The 25,745-nt window shown below is 44.3% G+C and overlaps 1 protein-coding gene across 3 annotated transcripts; it reads right to left on the bottom strand.

Moving 5' to 3' along the window:
• Nucleotides 1-909: 909 nt before the first annotated feature.
• LOC144150029 (uncharacterized) lies at nucleotides 910-24,182 on the bottom strand. 3 transcript variants are annotated; one of them, XM_077681822.1, is made up of 6 exons: nucleotides 24,023-24,182; nucleotides 22,735-22,866; nucleotides 12,966-13,120; nucleotides 11,034-11,098; nucleotides 4,298-4,381; nucleotides 910-1,613 (listed from the first exon to the last, which is right to left on the bottom strand). In XM_077681822.1, exons 2-6 carry the CDS (start codon nucleotides 22,855-22,857, stop codon nucleotides 1,474-1,476), a joined length of 567 nt encoding a protein of 188 aa, XP_077537948.1. In that variant the 5' UTR covers nucleotides 22,858-22,866; nucleotides 24,023-24,182; the 3' UTR covers nucleotides 910-1,473. The 3 variants fall into 3 exon arrangements, with proteins under 3 accessions (XP_077537948.1, XP_077537949.1, XP_077537947.1); XM_077681823.1 differs by having other exon boundaries at nucleotides 24,002-24,144; XM_077681821.1 differs by lacking the exon at nucleotides 24,023-24,182 and adding an exon at nucleotides 23,593-23,613.
• Between the last annotated feature and the right edge of the window lie 1,563 nt (nucleotides 24,183-25,745).

Here is a 25,745-nt window from a genome sequence, read left to right as displayed (position 1 = left end):
TTGGGTTTCGCCTGCTCAGCTACAAAGAATTGTCTGGCAGTCGGGCTCGTTGGACCTCGGGAGTGCAAATTTGCTTTTTTTTAATATCATGAAATTCATATTTACTGAGCGGCTTATTGACGAGTTTGTATGCGCTGTACAGAGAGGTTGACACTGACGCAACACCTGACTTGGTTTTAGTAAGCTTGCTTTTGGTTCTGCTGTAAGCCAATTGTGTGCTTTTTCGGGTTAGTTCTTGCTTCTGCATTCGGAAAGAAAGCCAATGGTGTTATTCAGATGTCATATTTATTGACCGAAATGTTTCGTTCCGATGCAAGGGCAACGATTCCGGCGTCTTTTTCAACTAAGCAACAAATTTGGCGAAGGCATCGATAATGGACCAGGAGGAGTAGGAATTCCGCAACGGCTTCTGGCGGCTGATGGTCGTTGGTCACACTAAGGCGGGGAAGTAGGTTCTATAAAGCAAGGCAACCCCTAAACAGCATCTTGAGCACTACACACATTTGCAGCCATTCCAATTTGTTTTACTGATTGATTGATTGTGGGGTTTAATCCGCTGACGTAATGCAGGCGATAAGGCGCGCCGTATTGGAGGGTTACGGATTATTTTCACCACCTTTGGATCTTTAACGTGCGCCGAAATCTCGCACACACGGGCGTTTTTGCATTTCACGTGCATCAGAAAAGTGGCCGCCATGGCCGGGAATCGAACCAGCGATCTCGTGCTCAGCTGCGCAACGCCTTTGCCACTGAGCGACCGCGGCGGGTCCAATTTGTTTTATGCGTGTGACACGTTGGCCTCCACAGTGACACCACTCTCACAACGAAGGTAGAGAAAATTAGGAAGTGCCCTTACTGTCGCAAATTGGATTACATGACTACGCCAATCATTCTCATCTCACACAACACTGTAAATATAAATTTTTTATTGATGTTTATTTCAAATGTATTCGTTACAACGTTTACGAGCAGTGCGAATATCACCAGGAGCAAGCATTTCAAAGTCTAAGATTTGCACAATTGTAGAGGAATTTTTATACATTTCCTAATGTAAGATAACACATTTGGCGGCCTTTCGTTGTACCAGTACAACGCCCATATCAATATTTATTTCGAGAGAAAACAAATCACAAGATAGCGTTTCTTGGTTTTTATGTGAAATTATATTTTTGTTTGAGAAATATTTATTGGACCATTTCAACCACACAAGCAGCTAAACTAAAGTAGGAAAAAAAAGGTATTTATCGTTACCAACCAAACCGCTGTAATATATTATTTGATGTTCAATTCATACAATTGCTTCCGAAAGAAACGTTGACAGCGAAAGCGAAAATGAAAAGCTCCATATTAGCAATGCAAAAAAGAAGTATTAGGTGAAGCGCCGCTACCTGAAAGTTGTACGCTTCTATTGATTATAAGAAGCGCCGAACACAAGCACAATAAATCTTGGCAGCAGCGTTGCAGCATAGCATTTTAGGGCTTCTCGGGAATTTTCACACACAGGGGCTGATTTCTAACAAATGTGATGTTGTCATTTGAGTACTCTCTGATCTTATCCAGGCACTTGAAGTACTCCTCCAGTGGGGCATAGGGATTGTCGAATAGGTAATACGCTGAAAAAGAATAAACAACGTCGTATTAGAGAACAAAATCGAATATCATTATTGACGTTGCAATCCTTGCGTTGCAACTGACGTTGCAATCCTTGCGAATGTCCCTATATTTAAAGAAAACGCCCGGCAATTCCAATATTTAGGCATCTACGACAGTTAATTCGAACATGCTGCGATGAATCAATAGCGGAGCGAATTGGCACGGCCCGACTAGCCTCCCTCCTCTCTCTCCTCCGAGGAGAGTCCAGTGCCGCCATGGCTAGATCACAGGCGGATCTTCCCATTCCGTCGGCCGGAACCAATCAGCATGAAGCAACCCACCACCCGATCCCGTGTTGACCGGCAGCTGGCTGCGAAAAAAAGGCGCAGTTACAAAAAACGCCGCGGCAGCGTAGAGTGGCCGCTGTCGCCGTTCGTTTAAAGCGAAGCTTTACTGCTTTTGTCCAGCGGTTTCGAGGAGGATGCGCGAGTTAACCTTTTTAACGGAGACACACCCCCGGCGACACACCACCCGAAGCACACCGCATGATTCCCGGACCCGCTCTTGCCGCTGCGCACAAGGCCCCATTTTAGGTCGTTTTGCTTTAATTGCGGCCCCTCCAGTCACGGCGGCGGCGGAGCGGCCGCTCAGCTGATCGACACACGACCCGCTGCCTCCCACGCATGCGCTGCTGCGGCGTCTCGGGCGACATGACCCATCTGGTGCCGCGTTCGCCGTGCGAGAGAAACGTCGCGTTGGCCAAGAATCAAAGAGATGCATGGCCTCCTTCTATGAGCGTTTTACGGGTCCGAGCGGCTTTGAGCCGTCGAAGGAAATACAGCTACATGAAAGGTTAATCGAGCGAAGCCAAGACTATGACTAAACCAAGCTTTTGCTTTGCATATCCAAGGTTAGCTGAGCTTAGCCGCTTCCATTTTTTTCTAGATGAGTTATTAGGCGTTTAAAACAGTTCAGATTCCGCGCGTCACGTTGTTATGTTTTGAGGCATAATACCGAGCCGGGGCACATATCCCCAACCAAATCACCTAAAAGAAGGCACGCATACGGGACTATTTTCCTTAATGATGGGTAATATTTAGTTTTAAATGCACATAGGTACGAATAAATCTTCGTGGGCTTCCCGTTGCTCTGTTCGCTGATTGTACGTGTGCCACTGCAGGAAAGATCTCAATTCAAGTAACTTCCTTTACTTCGAACTTCTTTTAATTTCAACAAATTTTGGGACCCTTTTCGAGTCCGTATTACCCATAATTGACCGCATATCCTAATCATGTATTATGATAACCTAGGTTTTTTGGCTGAACAAAACGTTTTTATTTGGGTAAATTGCATTACTAGCCATCAGCAGTCTAAGAAAGTGTAATGCCTCTATGATAATTCTGCAACAGTGTACCGTAATTTAATATACCAAGTCATATTTGATGGTGATTATGCTAGCTTTTCTTGGCGCAAGGGCATCAAGGACAAATACCGCCACTACCATGATTAGGATTTCTTCAGAATGAAAAGGAAGTAGAGATTATATAACATAGTAGGTTATAAAATTTATGCATAAATAAAAACAACACAGTTAATATTGGTGTAAAGGACCAAGTACAAGAAAATATCACTATGAAATGATTTTACTACACCCCACGCCACTGAGCTTGCGGTTGCAATTTAAGGCTGAAGGGTCAGATGGTGACTGGTCTCATCGATGATATGAAACAAATCTTAAGAAATCCACGCCCGATATGTACTTAAAAACACGCTTAAGAAAAAAACTTCGCTCGTCAGATAGAAATAGCAATGTATGTTGAGGTGTCATGCGTGTGTACTACCCTGGTAAATGGCGCTTTCTACGTGGTTGAAGTATTTTGCATTCCACTAGTAGGTGAATGACGGATAACAACCCTACACATCTCGAGCACCGTGGCTGTTCTGTACCTCTGAATAGGTACGCATGTGTAGCATGGGTATGGCCTATCCGCAGACCAAGTCCCGTTTTCTCAATTCTAATCTGGACAATCTCCGTTCACTTCATGAAAATTATAAAGATACCTGGAATTTTAAATATCTTGAAATATCGCGAATAAATACTTTTCTTGTGCCAATGGTGGTTAGGCTTTAATGAAATGCGAAACAAAAAAGCACTGCACCCAACTTACTTTTAAAATATGCGAAAAAACTGTTAGCAACTGCCGCAATGACAACGAATTATTTACTGGCAAGGCTAAGGCCGAGACAGAGCCTGGAATCTACAGAAATTGCTTGGATGTGGCACCTACGAGCATTGCATGAACTGGCTTATTCTAATTTTGAGGCATGGAACGAGATATTCAGCAATACCTACGAACTTTATATTTCTTATATGAAATGACAATGATCCACTTCTTCCAACCTAAACGGCACACTCTTAAGGATAGATATTTTCTTTTTAAAGCACAGTCCATAGTTGCCTCCAGAAGTGAAAATATTTGTATGACCTCGCTGAATACAATTTTGCGATAAGGGGTTAACACCGTGTACTGTATTCATGTAGGCAACATTTCATAGAAACGGTCTGCCTTAAGACAGATAGCGTTATACTATCTGAAAAAGTTTCATGCCTGATATGAATTTCTTTCCGAAATTGTCGTTATGTTTGGAAAATTACTTAGGTATTCCTCTATGACACATTTACGGAGTAAAGCAAATGTCTTACGCATGCCACTGGTGTTGGCTTGACCGACGTAACAGAAGGCTGCGTTGATGAATAGAAGTTGAAGAGTAATTATTGTGGATGGATCTGAAAGAAAGGAAGTGGCTTAAAACACCTCAAAAGTATTCAACTAACATATTTTATTCCCAGGATAGCACGGGGAAAAATCAAAAACCACAGGTCCGTCGCGCAAAGAGAGAAACTTAATACGTTATACACGCCCAAACGATAACGGTTTGTTTCATTGGACGTGTTAGTATTTGGGGTTAGGGTACAACTGACACCACTGAAAGTTGACAATGAAGGCCACGAGATTTGCAGACAGAGTGACTAAGTGACTGAGCTTTTCGAAAAACAGGGCGTGGTGGGGGTGAGAGTTGTAGGATAGTGTGGCTTATGAGTAGCACCACAACCGTATAATACGTGTGTTAAATGACCACCAACCTCTACATACCTCCTATACCGAGGCATAAGTTCAGAACGGCAATAGCTCGTGTTCTGTAACGATCCCCCGAAGCGACGGACATGGATGCAAACGAGCACCCCCGCTTAAAAGAAATCGCAGTGAAATCGTGGCATTGTCTACCTTTTCTGAACAACTGTTTTTTGGTCGCTGGGGTAATTTGAACAGATAAAGTTCGAAAAATTGAGTAAGCGACTCATCCCAGGTCAAACATACGAGCATTAGGGTACTCTATGCGCCGGGCGAATGAACAGGCGGTGCTGTGAAGAGGCACATAGGTGACATCAGTTGTCCTTCTAAGTTGTAGCAGAATATAGTATTGGAGGTATTGGCGGTTGACTACACAACGGTTGAAACAATGACACCGCAGACGGTTTTCGGATTACGGATGAAAGTAGCCTGAGGGCATTGGAATTCTGGTAATGAGGGAGGAATAAGGTAACAAGAGTGGTGGAGTTATTTCAGTTTATAGTTTTTTACATGCATTTGGGGGAAAACCGTTAGTTGACTGGGAAGGGAGAGAATTCGGAATCGCCGTGGTCATGACGGACAAGTTACATAAAAAAGATTCACAAAGTCATGAGCAGAAGTCTGAAGCAAATAAGCGGCCCACAATTGCTGCACGCTTTGTTCTGTATACAATTGTCTTAAATTAGTGCGGGGATTAAGGTCAAGTGTTTTTGTATTACAATGAAATACTGTTACGTCTGAATACCATGGGTGCTCTATAAGAAATAAAGGGTAATAATTTCCGCCTGAGCCACAGGAGCATCGACGCAATCAGAAGAAAACTTTTGAAGGGAAGTTGCTGTGATATGCGCATTGAAAAGCAGCATGCCTAAGCGGTGCATCAAGCCACAATTTCTCGTGTATGGGAAGCACCAAAACCGCCCTCTGGTGGATTTGGTCGCTAGTTATGTCATCGGCACTGTATTGCATAGCGCTTGGCTTTGGAAGTTATGCCCACTCCAAAACGTCGCACAAATTTCGTATCAGGTAAGGTGGTGACAGCTGTGCGACCCCATGTAAAATCGAGGTCGCTGGTTCTTCTCGGGTAACTTCGGCTGCGCGAAATGCCTCTTGCCCATCACTCCCGTTCTGTTTGTACCGCTGATCAGACCTTTTTCTGAGTCGTCGCTGTGGCGGTGAGAAAGTTGCGCTCAGGTTAAGCATGGGGAAGCTTCAGTACCGTCGAGGAAAGCAGTCATTTTCACCTCCATAAGCGCATAAACAAATAGAAATGTTGTGTCTGCACTTTAAAGTGTTCCAAAAGTGTCAGTTTCTGTACGATAATGACGACGTTGATATGCTCTGGAAGGTTAGTTAATCTTAGAAGGAATGCTACACCCAGATCCAGGCCATTAGCTTCAGAACATTATTGAGGGGGCTCTTTGACTCTGTTCCTTCCGCATTCTTTGGCAGACATCTCCAGAAAGCATGCAAGACACCTGCTTCTGGCGAATTATCTATCCCAGACCTCTCAAGCCAACATTAGCACAGCGAATACTGGTGGCCTTGAAAACATGCCTCCAAATTCCCGGATCCATAAAAATGTGTAATCCATAAAAATGAAGTTCCTTAGATTCAAGTACATCTTCAGCACTTAAGAAGGCTTCACATACATTTATGCGGTACTGTGAGTTCTGCCGGGCTGAACTGCCATCAGCGTGTGTATCCCGTCATCACAGTACACTAGCGTGAGAAACTAAGCCGCGAAGCATTCTCAACCACTACCAAAATAACAGCTCTAAGGGCCGCACTTTATCACATCAGCGGACATCATGCCCGGCAATGTGTAATATTCTTCTACTCGCGTAGCGCCCTATAAGCCCTCCGAAATCCTTCCAACAATCGCAGGCAGCTTGTATGTTAACTCCGAAATTCACATTAACGCCGTGCGCTGATCATTACATCATTATTCGGTTACAGCTTGGTCACTCGGGTATACAAGTCACCATTAGATGGGACGAAGCCGCCAAAACAGCTACGTGCTGCGCAACACTACGCAACGTCCTTTCTCCCGAGAGGGCAGCAATGCCATTATCCTCGCAAGTGGATGGTCTGAACAGATCTTGGAGTCGCAGGACCCTCAAAGCGAGTATTCACCACTGCAGATTATTGACCCGCACTGTGACTTCTCCCTGCGGTGGACTTGAACAGGCTCATGAAGACGACACGATTATGATGATGATGATGATGATGATAAAGGTGGTAGGGGTGACTTGCATTTTTCACGCTGCCTCAAGGAGTACCCCACTGACTGCGCCTGACCATAAAGTTTATTCGAAGTTTGAATTTTAAGTTAATTTGGGACGATTCACCACTGCGCCTGACTTGCGCCGTTTATGATCCGTAAATCAGATGTTGTACATCTGCCGTCGATTCGCTGCGGCGCGAAAGGCTGCAGCGAGCTGCATTTCTGCTGTACGCCGTGGAGGCAGACTCGAACTTTGACATTTTTTGGGCCGTGGACATATAGTGCTGATTGTACATTGGGAACAAGAGTTCTGCCCCAGTCCTTACAAGACTCTGAATTGGACAAATCTCTCTAGACCATAGTCAGTGCACGTGTCCTGAAATATAGGCTGTTTAGCGCTGTGGTGTTTATCCTTGTTTTTTTTTGGGGGGGGGGGGAGGGTTGGTTGGAGGAGTTGGTGTCTTCTTCTTTTTTTGCACCGTTTACTTTAAAATTAGATTCAGAGTTTACATTTCCGATTTTGTGTGCAAATTTGTTTGTGCATGCCAACTTTATTAGCAGCATTTTTCTTGTTTCTCATTTTAAGAATTTATTGTTTGCCCTCTCGCTTTTGCACCTGTATTGTGCAACATTCACCACATATTGCTGTAAACATCTTCCATTTGGCCTAGCAAGCCCTGTCACTAACATGGCTCACCTCACCAGTTCACTACGAAAAGCTCTCTCTCTCTCTCTCTATCTCTCTCTCTCTCTCAGTGAAATCGAGTTGCTAGTAAAATTTATTTATTTATTTATTTATTTATTTATTTATTTATTTATAACATACTGCAACGTAGCAACGTAAAATAGCAACGTAAAGGGACTCTGAAACACGTTTATTACACGCTACCTCTTTTTGTTTCACTTCATAAAGCATTGTGAAAAGTATATTTATCCCAGTTTAGGCTGCTCAAACGTCTATCCAAGCCAACGCCTATGCGCCCTGCTGGTGCCGAGACCAATTTGTCATAGCGCTGAAAGCATGCGCAAGTGGGCCACCATATGACTCTCGGCATCATACAATAAAAGCAGTGTATTGAGTACGCGGAGAATGTGCGGTCTTCAGAGGCGCTCGGGGGTCACGTTTGAGGGGTCATTAAAATAGGTCACAGCATCCCTGACGACTAACATGAGCTTCTGTCAGAATTAGCGTTGCCAAAAGTGTATGCGCTCATTCATGTTGCGCAGGTACAGTCGGGATCAATTTGAAGGTTATCGCGGGAGCACCGACCGACCGCGACGACAGCGCCTTAGCGTGACACTTTTTAGCAACAGCCACAACGAGATTATGCTAGGTTTGCTTCTCCCATGGCTGTTCCAGGCAGTGCGCGCACTGCCGTCAAAGACGATAAAGGACAAGCTTGTTTCTTTTTTTTGTCCTTTCATCGACCTACTTCACACTGATACGCAGCCTTCTCAGGGTAACTAAGCCGGCATGCCGGGGCATCGTTGTGCAAAAAAATTGTAATTTGCTTCCGCAATGCCCAGGTATCTTCGGTGTTATCAGGTTGCCGAAGAACGAAACGCGGATATGTCACCCAAAAAGGAATGAAGAAACCAACTGTCGCAGTCGGCCTTTCTAGAAAGGGGGTGAGCGAATTCTATGCAACAGCCAAGAGGTGAGGGAGGGCAGCATAATCTCATCTTCGCGAATGAAAAAAAGTGCCACGGAATGGCGCTCTGGTCTTGCTTGCTCGATGATCCCGCGATAACCTTCAAATTGAGCCTCACTGTACAGGCAACTAGCCCCTCCGCAACATAGTTCTGTTGGGAAATTCAATTGGTTACCCGTGAGATCCGGGTCCTTGCTACAGTCTACAGCACGGTCGCTACATGTGGCAGTGATCACAACCACTGGTTTGCACGGTGTATGACCGGCTGCTTGTTGGGCAGGTTTTAAGTGGTGACACATACTAGGATCATCGTTGATGCGAGGCCCGCTGCTTTGAGACAGAGGTGGCGGATTTCGCCGGCCTGTGATGTTTGCGGCATCAACCACAAAGCACTGTGCATCACACGCAGCATGGTCTCTGTTCAAAGGGAGTGCCGAGAACGGTGTACTTTAGTTTCTCCGTGGTTTGGAACACTATGTCAGTTACGAGCATTGTTTACTTCATAAAATTAAACTGGGTAGCTCGGAGGAATAGCAGGTCAAGTCTTAGCACAGGTGGAGCCGATTGGTTTGCTTGTCGTACGTAGAGTTTGCTGCCTCCACAAAATGCAGAGGGGCGCTGACGTTACCATTTTAGTAGTTAGTGGTATGGCCGGCTTCAATGGACGCATCATGCACCCGGACGTTGGTATACCTGCTGAATACATCAAGCTGTATCATGAATGGTATTCTGGAGGAACGGGTTTTTTTTTTATTTTGAGCAGGGCATCAGCAATCATGAACAACCTTATAAATTTGGTTTTCAGGCACGAAGGACGTAGCCACACTCTACACGGTAAGCTGCCGTATACTCCGATGACAAGGCCGCATTTAAAAACAACCTGTTGTGGAAATCATAGACGAGGGATCCGGGCGCCTGAATTTTGGTGGGAGCAATCCAGCCACGAAAATATGACACCTGCCTGCTCACTCAGCCATTATTATTACCGAAAGATGATAGGCTTCTGCCGCCCCTTCCACGTAAACGCCTTTCTTCTTTGGCTCACACCTTGCCTGCTCTCCTCATCCCATCTTCTTCCTCCTACCATAAACACAGTGGACTGTTGCTCAAGTAATTCAATTATTCCGCGTTCCACTATTCCAGCAGCATCTACTGAAACTTTTCGTTAATGATGGACTTCCTCAAAAGCCACCACAACGTCTATAGTTGGCTGCGAGTGTTTCCTGTATTTTTGGTCAAGAAAGAGTTTACAACAGCCATTTTTTAACTGGATCGCGGCACACAGATATTTAAAAAAAACCTGCAAATAATACGCATACCCATGCTCTATCTCAAATGTGCATAAAGTTAAATTTTTGCTGAACGATTCTCAGCGTTAACAGATTTACTTTTTTCAAAAACTTCTCTGTATGTACTTCTCGTTCAAAAACTTATCGTTATTTTTCCATTGACTACTGAGTTTAGGAACACCTTGACCGATATACAGAAAGATATAGAGACACCCCAAAATTTTTCGTTTACGTAATTCAGGTAGACTACTGCAGTCATTCCAAACTTTCGGCGGATGAAAGAGTCAACCGGCACAAACTAGAAATTAATTAGAATCAAGAATTTGAATCAAAAGAGTCATTAATTTATATATTTAGTAGGAAGTCCGTAGTTGTTGGCCTGTGCAATATAGAAGGAACCCGCATCACAAACATTTCTGCTCGGCATTCTGAAGGCATGCATGCAAAAAGCGGCTGCCTCCACTGCCATTCAAAACGTTTTCTCAGGTGTCTTCCAAGTGCATTGCAGTGTATTTTTATTATAGCATACAATTTTTGCTACAATATTTTTCTGTGCCCAAAATGACAGTATCACTGGGAATATAATTTAGGTGTGTAATATAGTTCATTTCCAGGCTTTATAAAATAGCAGCTTTGCTTGAAACAAGGCATTTTTGAAAGTGGTATACCTTTAAAGCTACAGTTATCTAGTTTATGCAGCGTCTTTTTTATTCAGTTTTGTTTCTTAAGATGTATATACCACGTCTCTTAACTACAAATACGACGGATAGAAATACCACAGACACATCTGACACGAATACAAATACCACAAAAACAAAGAAGCTTCATATACCGCTTCTTCATAACAAACATTTCCAGTGTTACTCCTACCATGATTAAGCTGTTTGTCCAAAGAACAAACATTCGTCCTGCCAGCTTTATGTCGCTCTTGCCGAAAGGCTGCTACGCAATTTTCAAACCCAAATTAGCACACCCATCACCAATATATGTTCTGACTTTCCATTAAAACTTTTCAGACACAAACGATTGACGTGTGAACTGCTTAAGATGACCTTTGGCCTCACTCGGCTTGTTGCACAGATCCGTACATTTTATAAACTGTCAGCACTATTTGCAGTTACGGGTCTTTGATACTCACCACTGCCGAAGTAACCCTGAAGCTCTGTATTGCAGGAAGCCGTGATTGTTGCGTTGTCATAAATGCTAGAAAAAATGGGAACGTTTTGATATTAATGCCAGCTTTGGGGACAGAAATACCTTTATTGACTGTGCTTCCCAAGAACGCAGCATTTTGTTCTAAATGTGTTCATCAAGGTTCTGAGCCATCAGTGTTGGCATCAACATTATAGCTTCACTAACGGTTTTAAATGCGGAGCATTTCTTATGCTCGCGATGTCACTCGTCGATGTTGTCGGCGCCGTCCACACGCTCACTGCGCAACGCGTCGCGTCGAGGCGCAGGTGCGCGTCTCTCCCCCGTACCCTCCTCGCTCTCAACAACAGGTGCGGTGGTGCGGGAGGAGCGCGTGTACCCCGTGCGCTCCGTCGCTCTGAACAACTGTGCGGGGGGAGCGCGTATGTGCGCGCATGCGTCGTAGCTACCCGTGCGCTGCGTCGCGCTCAACAGTAACGGCGGCAGGGCGTGTACACGTGATAACGGCGTGGTGGTTGCCTGGAAAGTTCGCGCGCTTGTGTACGGAAGTGCGCGCATGCCCGTCTCTCCCCCGTGCTCCTCTCCCTCGAACGCAGGCGGTGTGTATATAAGCCACGGAGCAAGAATAAGCGGCGGAGCGCGCGTTCGGAATTCAGTCAAGGGCGGCTTTGCTTGGCTTTCGCTTGACTTGACGCTTTGCTTGACGTCACCAATCAATAAAGACAGACTTTAACTGTACACTCCTTGCCTTCCATTCTCCTTCATTCAGTAAATAAGAATAATAAAGACGAAATAACAATTAAGCATTCCCAAACCATACCCAATTATGCAACATTCACGCGATACCCCCACCACTCAGCGACGCATTTACTCGAGTTCCCCCCGTGGGAAGATGCGGGCGGGTTTTTTTCTCTCAATGCGCTACCTTTCAGTGTAAACAATTTCTCAAAGCCTTTATAGCATGGCGTTAATCGTTTTTATATTGTTTGCGTTTATCAGTCGCCGTATTTTAATTTTACCCCGTTCTCTAAGATATAGGTGTTTTATGCAGATGGAAACATTTCTATGTATGAAATGTTTATCTCCAGAGAACCCATTCCCCTAACGTGAACAATAACTATGGCTTATTGAGTGTTACTCTTTATAAACCGAGGTATTCAATCAGAACAACGATAAAAAGTACAACAGCCATCGGCCTCCCCACCATACTTTCGTTGCCGAAAAGCACCACTTTTTACAATCAGCCCCGCTATCGTCAGAATGCTGTGCAGGAAACAAAGCGCCACGAATGATTTGGGGACAATTGCCCTTAACGATGAAACTTTTAAAAGAAATATTTACCTGGCAGCATACCATCACGTGTATGTGGCTAGAAATTGTTGCATCCTGACGCGCAACTGGTTCTGTTAGTGTAAAAGTAGCCCATGATTGCCATATAACAACAATTTCTTGGTCGTCAAAAATAAAAGATTTCGCTTTTGAAAATGGCATCTTTACGCTCTTTCTTACATTGTCTATGACGCTATTCTTGGTTCTACCTCAATCCTATCCGCTGCACGTGGAACCCTCCACCCATTCCTGCGTGCAATACAACGCTGATATGTTTTTTTACTTTGCAACTGCAACCATCTAACCATGTCGTTTATGTTTTCTACAGCGTGTACAATAAAGAAACGGTGGCTTCGCACCTACAATTAATTTCCAACCCACTTACAAGAAGGCTTTCCTTAGCCCAAACGTTTCTTTGATTTCGACCATAAGAACGAATAACGAATGACTTATCGCCACGAGGGGATGCTTTCAAGCAGCTTATTTAGGGCTTAGCCCTACTGTTACACCAGTTACGTCGTCGAGGTGCACCACAGAATTGTTACCCGTCAGTCTGCTCACCCATTCCTGATACCATTTCTGCACTTACGGGCTGTCATCTGCGCCAGCATTTCGGTATGTGTAGTTGTACTCAGCAGTCTTCCCATTTCCAGAGAGCGACGTTTTCACGTACTGCTCGCAGAGCTTTTCTGGACTTGGTGACGAAGACACTCGAACATTAATCAGGTCGTAGTCCGCCAGCAGCTGCAAAAAATGCCACAAGATCGGTGTTTTTATCTAATCATTTATTGCGCCATATTTTTGGCTTTATATGAGGAATAAAGTGGCCAACATGAAGGGAAAATGAAATGTCGGCATAGGTTGTGCTTCGCAATGCTTGCCCGAAACTTTACTTTGTTAGCACACTGTTTTCATCCATCACTACCGGATACAAGCTCCCGCATAAGTTATTTGCTTCAATTTAGCGTGAAATACTCGCTTACGACTGCTGGTGTATTTGTCACTACCGTATTTGACAACAGTTTCTTTTCTAAAAACACCTGCATTGGTTGCCGGCTAGGTGGCCCCTTCAAGAAATTTCGCTTCGGGAAAAATACCATCAAGAAATGTTCTTCGTTAACGAAGAATATGATAAACAAGGAAAGGTATCTTGCTCTACGAGTGCATGCTGCCCCTTTCATTGCTAAAGAATGCTTTTATTTTTTCTGGTTTGTCTCTGGGTGGTCATACTGAGACAAAACCGACGAAGTCATCGAATGACTTTCCGTAAGAGATACGTTAAAGATCCCCAGGCGGTCAAAATTATCCGGAGCCTTCCACTACGACGAGCCTCATCGCTTGCGTTGCGTCGGAGCGTTAAAAACTACAATCAATCAATACAATCAATGAAATCAACCCGCAACAGATAGGTGCGCGGGAATGAATATCCGAAAAATGACGCGCTTTAGGGGGCGTATACGTTGGGCATATTCCTAGTGTTGGATATTGTCGCGTGGATTGTGTGCTAAGCAGGGAGCACGAAGACGACGACACAAACGCGTGCCCCGGGCCCCGCGCGCTTCTCTCGGTCAGCCATTTTTGCTGAGATTTGACGTGCTCTCTCGCCTTCCCATTTTAGGCGCCCCGCCCCTAATAAATCGGTGCAGCACCGTACAGCCGAGTTTACCTGCGTCTATCGGGACGCAACAATATAATAAGTTTGATATAATATACGATGCATGCGTATACAAAGTACGAAATAAGGTGGCCGCGTTGTTGCCTTTTAGGAGGAAAAGCGACACGAAACATAAACAAAGGAATTACAACGTGCACTAAGCTAGACACGAAAAACACTAATAACACTCAAGTCGGTGAAGCTCAATTGCGATCAATCACAGGAAAACAATAGTGACGTTTATGCGGTTTCTGAAACTTTTCACAGAATATGTTTATCCTTGCTATTGCTTCACCCAATTTATTGTCTTTAAAGAATCTGCAGTAATACAGAGAATTGTCAACTAACATGCAGCACTCTTCCACCTTTTGTGTAGGTTGTTCGTTGGTTACAATGAAACCGCTTCGTTTTTCAAACCTCTGTCCGACTAGTTATCTTTATTTACACTATGATAACAAATAGTAGTGATAATTCCGCCAAATCTCATTCTTCTGGAAATGCATGGCTTTACACGGTTCGTCATTCCCGTGATAACTTTTTTGTCTTTATTATTTTGGGCTTTCGAAATCCGGTCAGATCAGTTATGCCCAATGACACTTTTAGAACGACTAAAGTTATCACTTCCGCCAAATCCGAATTTTAGATCCGACTGCATCTCATTCACTCGCCTTGTCCCTGCATCCGGCGTCGTCGGCGTTGTTGTCGGCGTCTGCCCCTCCCCCATTGTTCTCGCCGCGCGAGCTGGGCTCTCCGCCGCTCACCCCCTGTCCTCTCCGATAGCGAACACTCTCTCGCGAGGGGCATTGGATTGGATTCGATTGGATTGGCTTAGCTTGGCTTGGCTTGGATTGGATTTCGATTGGACTGGATTAAAGTGGATTGTGCTGGATTGTGTTGCGTCATAGCACCGGCAGACGCACTGGTGCCGGCGCGTCACCTCACCGTTATGCGCGCTTTAAAACGCGGTGCCTGCTCCGCTCCGCTCCATCCTTCCAGCGCCGTTCCTCCGCTGTCCAGCGCTGCAACGTGAACCCCCTATGCGTCGCATGTACACAGGGGTCCCCGGGAGGGGAGGTGGGAGTTTTTTTATGGAAATTCAGGGGGCTTAAATTTTCGGTACTACTTTTCTATTTTTTTGTTCTATTTTTTGAAATTCTGTGGAGCAATTGCCTTTGTTTACGCTATTAAAACGATGAACAGTGCCTCTTCAGCTAAATCTGCATTTCTGCGTCAAATGCAAGGTTTTGTCATTTCTTGCTATTTTTTTTAGTTTTTTTTTATGTTTTCATTTTTCATGTCTGTCCGGCACGTGGAACTTCCGCCAAATCTACTTTTTGGGGGAAATACAGGCCGTGACACGCTCCAACCTGTGGGGGCACATGGCAACAAATTCTGCGCGTTGATACCAACCTGACAGCCCATTTTGTACTTTTTGAATGTTTTCGTCGCGATACATTTAGCAGCTTTTGCGGCCGCTGACGCATCCGCCAGTATCAACTAGTATATGGTGCACTCTTTATTTTCAGAATATTTCTATAAGACGCTGTGTCTGATAACCTTATTTTTCAGTTGATTACCTGCAGAGCGTTCAAAGAGTCATACATTATTCAGGCACGTGTGCGAAAAGGTATTGCGTTCTTTTTGGATTACTGTTTGTTATTGTACAAGAAGGATTTCCCAAGCTCTGGTTAAGCTCTGCGGTAATATTCTCTTTTCTTACAACGTAGATGTTCCACTACATTCTTCAGAAATCCTTGTTAATCTTGCCAACTTGGTTGCTCAAAGCGGTGGTTGGTGTATACGGACATAATATATTCCTTATTGGGACGTTTTCTATGTCTGAAGAGTTGTTGATCAAGTAACCAGCAAGATCCCATCCCAGCTTCCACAATTGTCTTTATTTATATTCTTAGTGCGTGAACAAGAGTCGTTAAGGCTACGGCCGTTCCTAATTCTAGTGTCGCAGAAAGCTTTACTGGAACCCAGGGGACAACAGTCACAATTGTCTCTGATTAATGACAAATGGGGTTACCACTCTTCAGTGGAAGTATTTCACAACCAAAAATTACATATTGTGTTACCCTATCTCTTTGCGAAAAGTGAAATATCTGCAACAGTAACCGTCATCGTCATTCCCTGTGTTGCTCAGGTTTTCGTACGACATTCGTATGACATTCGTATGACATTCGCCTAAATAGCGTTTTATCTTCGTGAATGAATTTCGCCCTCGTCCTGAGGCCGAAAAAAGATTGTACCCAGCTCTGCAACCTTCCATAGGCAATTCAACAACCAAAGTGGCCCACTCCCACGATTAAATTGCAACATACTGTCTGTGATTGCGAGGACGTTTTTATATATGCATGTTCTGCCTTGCTAAAGGCTACCGACATTAAAATGTTTAATAAAGAAAGAAAAAGACCAGCTGAGATTGAAATATGTACTTAAGAAGAAAAAGATCTATGTGTTAGCGAAATTCCGAGACCTACTCGCACTAGTACTCGCACTACGATTCCCGACATATCCGAGCACTGAAATACCGTGACCTATGTTCGAACAGATTCAAAATTGAAGAATGCGCGGAATAACGGCTTGAATCACTTAAAATGTCATCAAAAAAGACATTCTGCCACTCGTGCAACGCAACACTTTGTTCCACTCCCCATCTTCAACAATTTTAGTTTCGGTTTACTTCTCATCCACGTGCCACGTGCTGCTTCTTCTATTGTTCGAAATCAAGCTACGAAGTCCAGATCCCTAGCTTTAATTTGTCTTTATCTCGCCATTTGCAAACTACGGTTTTACTGTGAAGCACTATACCTCTAACAGAAAAAAAATCGTGTCCGCGTCAGCAGGAAACGTCATACTAAGTGAAAGAAATTACTGAATTGAAGTGACGTTGCATGGGTAATAGTTGCGGATGGCGTGTACAGCTTCGAAGCCCAACCGCCTTCACAGCGTGGATAGAAGCCACATTTCTTAACGCGTTGCTATTTTTTGTTGTCGTAAAAACGAGTTAAAGATGTGTTTTTAAAGTTATACGATGGTAATTGCGGTTTTAGTATAATATTTTCCTTCAGACATGTTTGATGTTCTTTGTTCGCAGAGTAATGTCGAAGTGTATCAATTAGGCCAGCCATTTTAGCAGTTGGGAACAGTATTGGTTCTATTTTTTCCCTGTTGGAGAATTTTGTAAACTTTTTTGACTGCTGAATCAACTGACTGGCAAACCGACATTTCTGCGTTTGTGTAGCTCATAGAAGACTATCGTGTCAAAAATTTTTTTTTCTTCGTTTCAATTAACTTATCTCAAAACATGGAATTAATTTTAACATCAAATTTAAATAAATGTTCTCAGTAGTATTAACAGCCAATCTACATGGAGACAAAATGCCTTGCACAGCGCTCCCCTTTCAGTGTCGCGGCAGGCCAGCCCGGGGATGAGCAGTTGCAACTATGTCCCTGGCAAATCAAGAAAGATTACATATTCCGGCCTGCACATTTGTGGCTTAGTTTCTATTCGGTTTTCTACAACTTTACACGTAATTATTGATCCTTGATTTGTAGGAGAAGTCGAGGGTTATTGTTTAGGAGAGCCAACGGAAGAATTACGAGACGAACTGTGGCACCGAAAGGGACAAGGCAAGGCAATGCCTTCTAATGATACTTTTCGGTGGTTGCCTTTCCGATGTAACCAGAGCTCTTCTCATACTGGAATGGCCTACAGAAACTCAGAACCTGAGAAAACACAACTTAGCGACAACTACTTTGTTCAAACATCGCATTTGCATTGCTTTCTTTGATTTCGCTTCTCTCCCTTCGAGGAGAAAATATTTAACCCGTCTTCTCTATGCATTCCGTTGAGCGCTTTTGTTTCCTCGCCTAAGTAGGGGCCCATGTACGTCATCAAGCACAGTGGAACAATACACAGCTTCCCCAGAATCAGTATTATGAGCGGCGAATGTGCACCTGTACTACTCACGTGCAATCCCGTTCAGGTGTTATGCGGTATGCACCATCTCACAACTATTACGGTTCCAGTCATAGTTCCCTGGATTTTGAGAAGCGGGCAAATCTCCCTTCAAAGATCGAGATTTTTTACCAATGGCTCAGGAGGGATGCGGCATGAATAAATGAGCAACAATGAGAAATGTTGTTTTCGCTGGCGACGTGCGGAAGTAGCACAGACCAATGAATAAAAAAGCAAAAATAATGTGGTTGGTAGATAGATGAGATGGTACTGTGCAGACCCGGGTTCAACTCCCATGGGATCGCATACGTGTTTTTGTATACTCGCAGAAGCTGCGCAAATTTTCTGGACAACTGTTTTTTCCAGGATGTGCGTTTATTGCTTTCGCGTTCAAATTTTCTACATTATGGCTCGCGTATTTTGGTTGTGATATTTGCTTCATCGCCCTCGTAAGTTTGTTTTCGTTACTTCACTCCTTCATTCAGCATGAACATACATTCCGACAGTACACATTAGTAACGTATATCTTTGTGCCAGGTAGAACCTCCCGAAGCAGCCCACCGGTGGAGGGGAGAAAAAGTGAGACGGGTGGATAGCCTTAGCACACCAGCAATAAAACTTCTAAATTGGCGTAAGAATTATTGCTATGATATCAGATATTCAGATGCCAGTTACATCAAGTACTAGATAGGTGTTCTTTTTTTGCAAGAGATATATACGGTATTTTGGGACTTGGTAGTGCTTCTGAGGTTGTAAGAAGTCGCGACAATAGGCTAGCATAGCATTCACGACATGCATCTGTACAAACCGCAGCAATGAAACATTACAACGATCGTCTCTGTACCATAGTCTCCACGGTATTGGCTCCCTGACATCTACTTCGACTACGTATAAATGCGGAGCACCATAGGGCCCCGGTTTGTCGTCGGAGCTAGTGAGGGGTCACGGCACATAGCCGCTGTAGCCATGGCGGTACGTAGCCCAACAGAGGCTTCAAAAACATAACTGCTTTGTCTAGTCTAGATCGCAACGTAGTCCCTCGTGTTCTGCAGTTGATGTCTAATTTATAACGGCACAAAGGCACACGTTACGCATCCGCCAAGGGTTGGAGGCGACATTTCCGCTGCGCGGTCGTCACGGAGGCTGCCGTTCCTAGGTCGAAAGTAAGTACACAAAATATAAAATACGAAACCTACATAAATCGACGAATAAAGAACACCAAATTAAATACATCTCGAGCTAGCGCTCCTTTATATGCCTTTTAAGGTGCTGCGTCGCCCACTCTTGACTTCTCTATTTATCAACTCCAGTCTGATAACGAAACTATTAAAAAGAGGGTGCAACAGCCTCTCTGGCGAATCATTGCTCCCCACTTCGACAGCTTCCATATTGAGTTCAGTTGCTCTAATTTGTTCGGTGTAGCAAATCGCTGAAAAATGAGTGGAGACCCTGACCCAGACAGTGGACGCCACTCCAGGACAAAGGCTCGCACAAACAGGATCTTGTTGTCTTCCACCACCGCCTGCTTTGCTCTCAAGTCGTCAGGACGTTGCCTCAGCCGCTCTGACAGTTCCAAAAGACAACTTTCGCAGGCACCACCCTGAATGACTGCCGCGAGTAACCACACCCACTGGCAGTTACCGGTTTCCTCGAGAATTGCAAAGACAGTGTGGTTCCGCTGATGAACATTTCGTTGTCACCCAGTAGTGAAGCACAACCTATATACACACGCGCCTCGGGCCCAAAGAATCTTTCGATCACTTTCGAGGATGATGCTATAATTCTGGACGCGCTCATTGCGGGCCGAGATGTTTTAATAAAAACAATACAAAACAAGCTTATCAAACCCATTTAAAATTCCTTAAACAATTGATGCTACCCTGGATAAAAAGGAATGAAGAGTTTTACACCTAACGAATTTGTGCATAGAAGATAAAGTACAGTAATCGCTTCCCATGACGACCCCATGGTTTTTATAAGCGCACGTCTAAGTTTGTTACCAATGTTGAATGATTTCCCCTCACTTTTTATCAGGCATATTGAAAACAGGGCCTTACATCAAGCATCTTCATTGCTTTTTCCTTCATTTGATGCGTATTATTTCGTATATTTTACAGAAATACCTCTGAGACCACTCTCGTGAAATATTTATTTTTGGAGCTCTTTGCCCATATCCGACCTTGCGCCATAAAATTCAAATCATCATCATTATCATCATCATCATCACATTCTTTTTTATAACCGTTCTGCTTCTCATTCGATCGATACCGCTATATAGAACCAAGAAAATTCAGTAAGCACAAAGGAAAAAAACGACATAAGGAGGTCAGCAGCCTTCTCATTCTCACCACTCCAAACAGCTTTCCTTAAATCAGTACCATCCATTGTAAAACATTGCAGCTGATGTACCCGGGTGTTTGAATGCGATTTTGCTTCGACGCAAGATGTAATTGACACCTTATTCGTAAACTATTTTGCAAATAAAACTACACAGCAACAGCCCCCACTATGTCAGAAGAATTGGGCTATATAACTCTATACCCTCAGCATAAGCCACACGCCTCTCCATAGGTAACGTTGCATTATCGTTCGTATTATGAGTCCCCTAGCTCGACCCTAACGTACATTCATCTGTCTATTGCTAGGTAGGAAACAGCTGAACGCCGGCCGGCCCAACGCTGAAGCAGAAGAAAATCAAACTTTACTTCATTAGTGATCTTAGACCACCATCCCAGTCGCTGGAAAAGAGCTATTGAAAGCAGTATTGTGACACAATACTTGCATTAGCTTTTTTTCGTTGCTATGGGTGCCTACCAAGCCACTAATCAAACAATGACACCATATACTGTCGATATCAGTGTAAAAATATTTACAGCCTCGTGTATCCCTGTCAGTTTCGGTTTCCACTAAACGAACGCGGAGGCTACCGTCATTACAGGAGCGAACTCATGACTTCACCGTTCTCGTCACACAAGTAGCGTTGCCAACCCGCGCGCGCGAGCGCTCGCTGACGCGACCAGACCGGCAGTGGTGTCCACCTTCTCCACGCACCGGACAGCATGACGTCAGTCCCAAAATCTTGACGGGATACACAAGGCCGAACAGCACCCGCCAACCGCAGCCAGCTCGTTGGCCACGTAACGGAAGACCTCACGTCAGCAGGTTTGGGCGAGGTCTTTCATAATCGTCATGCCGATGCCGAATATTAAAGGGTATCGGTTCGGAGCGTTCTCGTGCACGCAATGATTCAAATGAATTGGAAATACGCTAAACTGAATGTTTACGGTTGATACTAGCTGGGAGATGTCATCATATATCCGGGAACGCCTTTATCATAGTACTTCAGTTTTCAAACTATATGTTAACACTTTTTTAACACGAAGACTGCGCTACTTCTTTGACACCAGGATTAGGACAATGGATTCATGACCTATGCAGTGAAAACGTTCGGGTTGTCAGCGCGATGAGTTCGGAACTCGTGCACTTCACCTTGGTGACGCAGTGCTTTGCTGAAAGTGGCGCAGAGGAAGCGTGAAACGAGGCTATCCTGGCCTACTGCTGAAGATCCCCGACATGTACAAGAAAGAAAACTTCATAATTGCGGCCGAATTATTCACTTCCGCCATGATTACCTCAGGGCGGCTGTGGCTTGAAGTTCAAAAGAGTTTTGTGCCAGGAAAGCACAGCACCCATAATCACGAAGAGGCTGAAACAGAACTGCCCCTCGTAATGCAGCAGCTGTTACTTCGCGTTTTGGGGTCTCTTTTAGTGGCAATGCAAAGTATTGGTCACTTATACTGATTTGATGGTGATGTTACCCTTTTGTTGAAGAAAAAAGAATCGCTGGTTTTTATATTATTCTATCCAATAGACAGCGGGTGTAAGTAGGGTAGGAGGGGTTGGAGGAACTGCTGGGTAAGAAGGCCTTAGGGTGAGCAGACGGTTCCGCAGTAATTCAACTCTTCAACCCAAATCTGTCGCCGCCTACTTCTCTCTAGCTTTATGATTCCGGCAGAAAACCACAACCAAAGAATCTGTTCCCCGAGCAAATTTACACGAACTTCATCATAAGTGCCAGGACGCTGCACGAAGCTGTCGCACTTGGACGATGTCAGGCTAGCGCTGCATTACACGAATCATTGCGGAATGCTATACGCGAACGAAGTGCCGCAAAACACTGAAAGAAGGTGACACCGTTCTGACGCAGTTTCGAGGGTTATTCTGAGGAGAAGCGAGAAGCGCGAACAAACGCGTCAAAAGCGGCCGCCCATTCGCTGCCATCGGGCGAGAACCGCTACTTTAACAACCACCTAACTAGTCACAATTGGGGGACTCAGGCAGCGTATGCTCAACCGTTTCATTTTCGTAGCAGACTACCAGATGCATGGTGCATAGCGTCCTTTTCGCTGTAACACTAGAATGTATACAATTCCCGGCGGGCTACATTCCTCGATTTTTATTGTAAGCACGTTAGCCAAATGTTTCACAGAGACGTTTTCTGAAAGCTTACGCAGGAAAATCACGTGTGTGTCGAAGACAGCGCTTTAACAGCCATGCGGTCTTAATACCATGGAGTCCTTTGCTTCGTGATACAAACTTTTCAACTTCTGGCAGTCTTGAAAAAATAATACTATTTTTTTTCATTTCAAAGCAGCGAACCGCAACTATCTGGTAGTGCCCTCCTACTATGTGGTAAATAAGGCCTCTGCCTTCCTAGGCCTCATGCAATGAACTCACTTTGGTAGCATTACAGCGACATGGCTGTGCTCGGCAATCCTGTGCTCTGCAAACGGCAACTCCTAGAGCAACCGCCGTCACAGCTCCGATGAGAAGTCGGTTGAAACTCTTCTGGGGCAGCATCTTAAGAGACTGCCAGGAATAAATTTGCGTAAGCAGCAATTACGTACACACAATTAGGTCACGTTAATGCATTTTTCGCATTTAGAGAAACGCAGGGGGAAAGGAACAAACTTGATTTCAACTTCCTACTACACCAGCTTGAGCAAGAGATAGCTATAAATAAAATGTTATCACAACGACACAATGTGTGAAAAAAATTTTAGAATTCATTTTATAATGGCCTGTTTTGCCTTACTGCCAAACAATGAACAACCTAGAAGTTATGAGTGACCTCCGTTTTTTACGTCACCCTACACTCATACATGCGTGTGGCGTTTGCTGAGTTGTCTCTTCAAAATGTTTACGCCACTGAAAACGTTAAACTTCAGCACAGTTCTGAAATGCAACTTGCTTCTCTCTGCTCAAGTAAAGATATTTTGGAGCACCTTCGAAGTACCCACTTATATATGATTCCATGGGTTACTCTTAAGACTTTGTCCAATAAAAAACGTAACGGTATAGCTTCTAGGTGAAAAGCTAGGCATGTTAAATTGCAAGATAATATTACCTTTAGGAGTGCTAATAGTAATGACTATAAGCAGAAAGATTACTTTGTGAATAGTAAATATATTAGTTGCTTAGCACTTCTAAAATATTGCATGCTACCTTGAATCCGGCAGGTATTAAAATCATTGTGTAATCTTTCCAGAGGTCTGAGTTATTGGAGTAGGTAAAATATTTATTAAATTGGTTTACCACCATGAGCAAGAAAATTGACCGAAAAATATTCAGTGCTTCCGCACAAACACACGCGCCCTTTCTTGCACTTCCCGTTGGCGCCAGGATCCTAACTTTACGTTCACATGGCGTAAAACCGGTGGGTTGCTGGTAATGCTTAAGCGTAAGATTTTGCCTAGTATATCCTCTGCACCAGATGTCCTAGTGACCTCAGAACTTTGGTGCGCTTGATTACGTAGTCACTTTGATATCAAGGTCTTAATGAAGAAGCTTCTGATATGGTCACCGCAATAGAAAATACCAAAAGCTGGAAGTAATCGTAAAGTACGCATTATGGTACGAAAAGAAATTTGCACAGAATCTTCAACAAGAGACTGCCAAAGAGAGCTGCCAAAAGTTTCTTTAAGTTTTCTCCGGAAATGCATACCCTGGAAGTGGAAGTTCCTACCTGGTATGCTATGCGAAAAAACTCTAGGGCAACGTGAGAGGTACAAATGCCGAATGTGAGCCAATCCTGTCGAATATAAAGGCACAGGTAAATAACAGCGCGAACACATGTGAGTTTTGGTGTTTTTTTTGCGGCAATGACTGTAGCTGCACCAGAGGATACATAGCTTGACTGAGATCATGCCTCGAGTTTCCCAAAAAAAGTGCGCCACATGCCTATTTCAGTTTTGTTTTAACGTTTCTACCATGAACGCTTGTTTTTCATCTGGTTTCCTTGTTTCGGTTGCCTGCGTGTATATGCCACAGCCTGCAGCAAGGAATGAGAAATGGGGCTTCAAAACAGACACAGGCAGCCGACAATCGGCCCTGCACTCCGGAACAAGCACACTCGTATGCGAATTCAAGGTCTAAATAGATTTTTGTGAAAAACTTCCGCCACGTGTGTGCCTTTTCTCTTATCCCCGAATTAGTTTTCGAAAGCTTTCTTTCTCTGCACGTATAAACAACTACGTACTACAAGCGCTCAGTGACGTGCATAGAGTCCTTGAATGTGTGTAGTTCGAATAACCCAGCAATGCACGGCTTGTTAAAAGTATCAAGTCAGTAACGCGTCCTACTGACGTCTGAAAAGTCCTTGAATATGCTTTGTTCCAGGCACCGTATCAATGCATGACGTTATTGGCCACAAAGTTGCGATCAAAGCTCTTCTGGCGTTTATAAGATCGTCGAAATATGTTTGTTCATTGCTTTTTATGCGGTGGCGTTCCTGGCACCGAGAGATAATGGGACATGGCCGACATAGCAAAAAACCATATAATTTAAGGTAGTCGGTTCTAACAATGGATGGGTATATTGGACTCTGGAGAAATATTATCCCAGGATCTTTGATTGCAAGATAAGGACGCACCCACAATCCCACGGTGACTGTATGACTACAGCCAACCAATGGTGGATCGAATCGTATGTGAGAGACAAGGGCAATGAATTGCATAAGTACATTGCAGATTCCAATTGCAGAAGAAAAAATTAGGGGATTAATCACAAAACTTTGCTGCTAAATGTTTTAGGTGGCCCAAAAGCCGGCATGAACGTAATATTAGCCCAACCGATAAGATTAAAGCAAACTTTCTAAGCCTGCACTCTCAGATGTACACCCGGCGTCAATATAAGCCGGGGCACGCGAGCGCGTGGCAAAATGCATCGCCGCGACATCTGACGTTGCACATCTGGTGTCGAGACACCGATGTGCGCGTGCGCGTCCAACCACGCTCGCTAGCCTGTCTTTCCATTCGCTTCGAACGGCAACGCTTGTCACATTCAGCGCTTGGCGCCAGGGGCCACTTTCTTTGGTCAACCCGTCTTGTTCGCACACGCTTCAGCGGCCGAGGGCGAGGGTGAAGATGCGTTGCTCGCTCTGCGCTGCTCTGACAAAGGATAAATGGCAACGGGAGTGCTATCTTCAAAGATTCAAAGATTTTATTTCCTCTTAAGTACGAGGAGGCAGGCTGGGACTAAAGGCTACAAAGCCTGACAGAGGCCCCAGCCCCCTTTGGTACAGTACAATGATGAGGCAAAAGTTTTAAATACTGCATTCTTTTTTAAAGGAAAGCTGTCTATGGCTAGGATCCAGCAGATCGTCTCCGGTAATAGAGCGATGTAGACAAGAATGTAGACAAGATGTAGACAAGAACTGCGTCTTAGGCCGGGTTCAGAGTGTTGTCGCA

This window comes from Haemaphysalis longicornis, unplaced genomic scaffold (assembly GCF_048455015.1).
Source record: "Haemaphysalis longicornis isolate Haplotype H1 unplaced genomic scaffold, Haemaphysalis longicornis Haplotype H1 scaffold_8, whole genome shotgun sequence".
Lineage (NCBI taxonomy): Eukaryota > Metazoa > Arthropoda > Arachnida > Ixodida > Ixodidae > Haemaphysalis > Haemaphysalis longicornis.
Note: the sequence above shows the minus strand (reverse complement) of the source record. Positions and strands in the feature narration are given on the sequence as shown.

Excerpts from the sequence above, each read along its gene's own strand:
- LOC144150029 (XM_077681821.1), bottom strand. Across the intron at positions 11,099-12,965 it reads GCTGGCGCAGATGACAGCCC|CATTTATGACAACGCAACAA; the intron begins GTAAGTGCAGAA and ends CATTTTTTCTAG. Across the intron at positions 4,382-11,033 it reads TCAGGGTTACTTCGGCAGTG|ATCCATCCACAATAATTACT; the intron begins GTGAGTATCAAA and ends CCTTTCTTTCAG.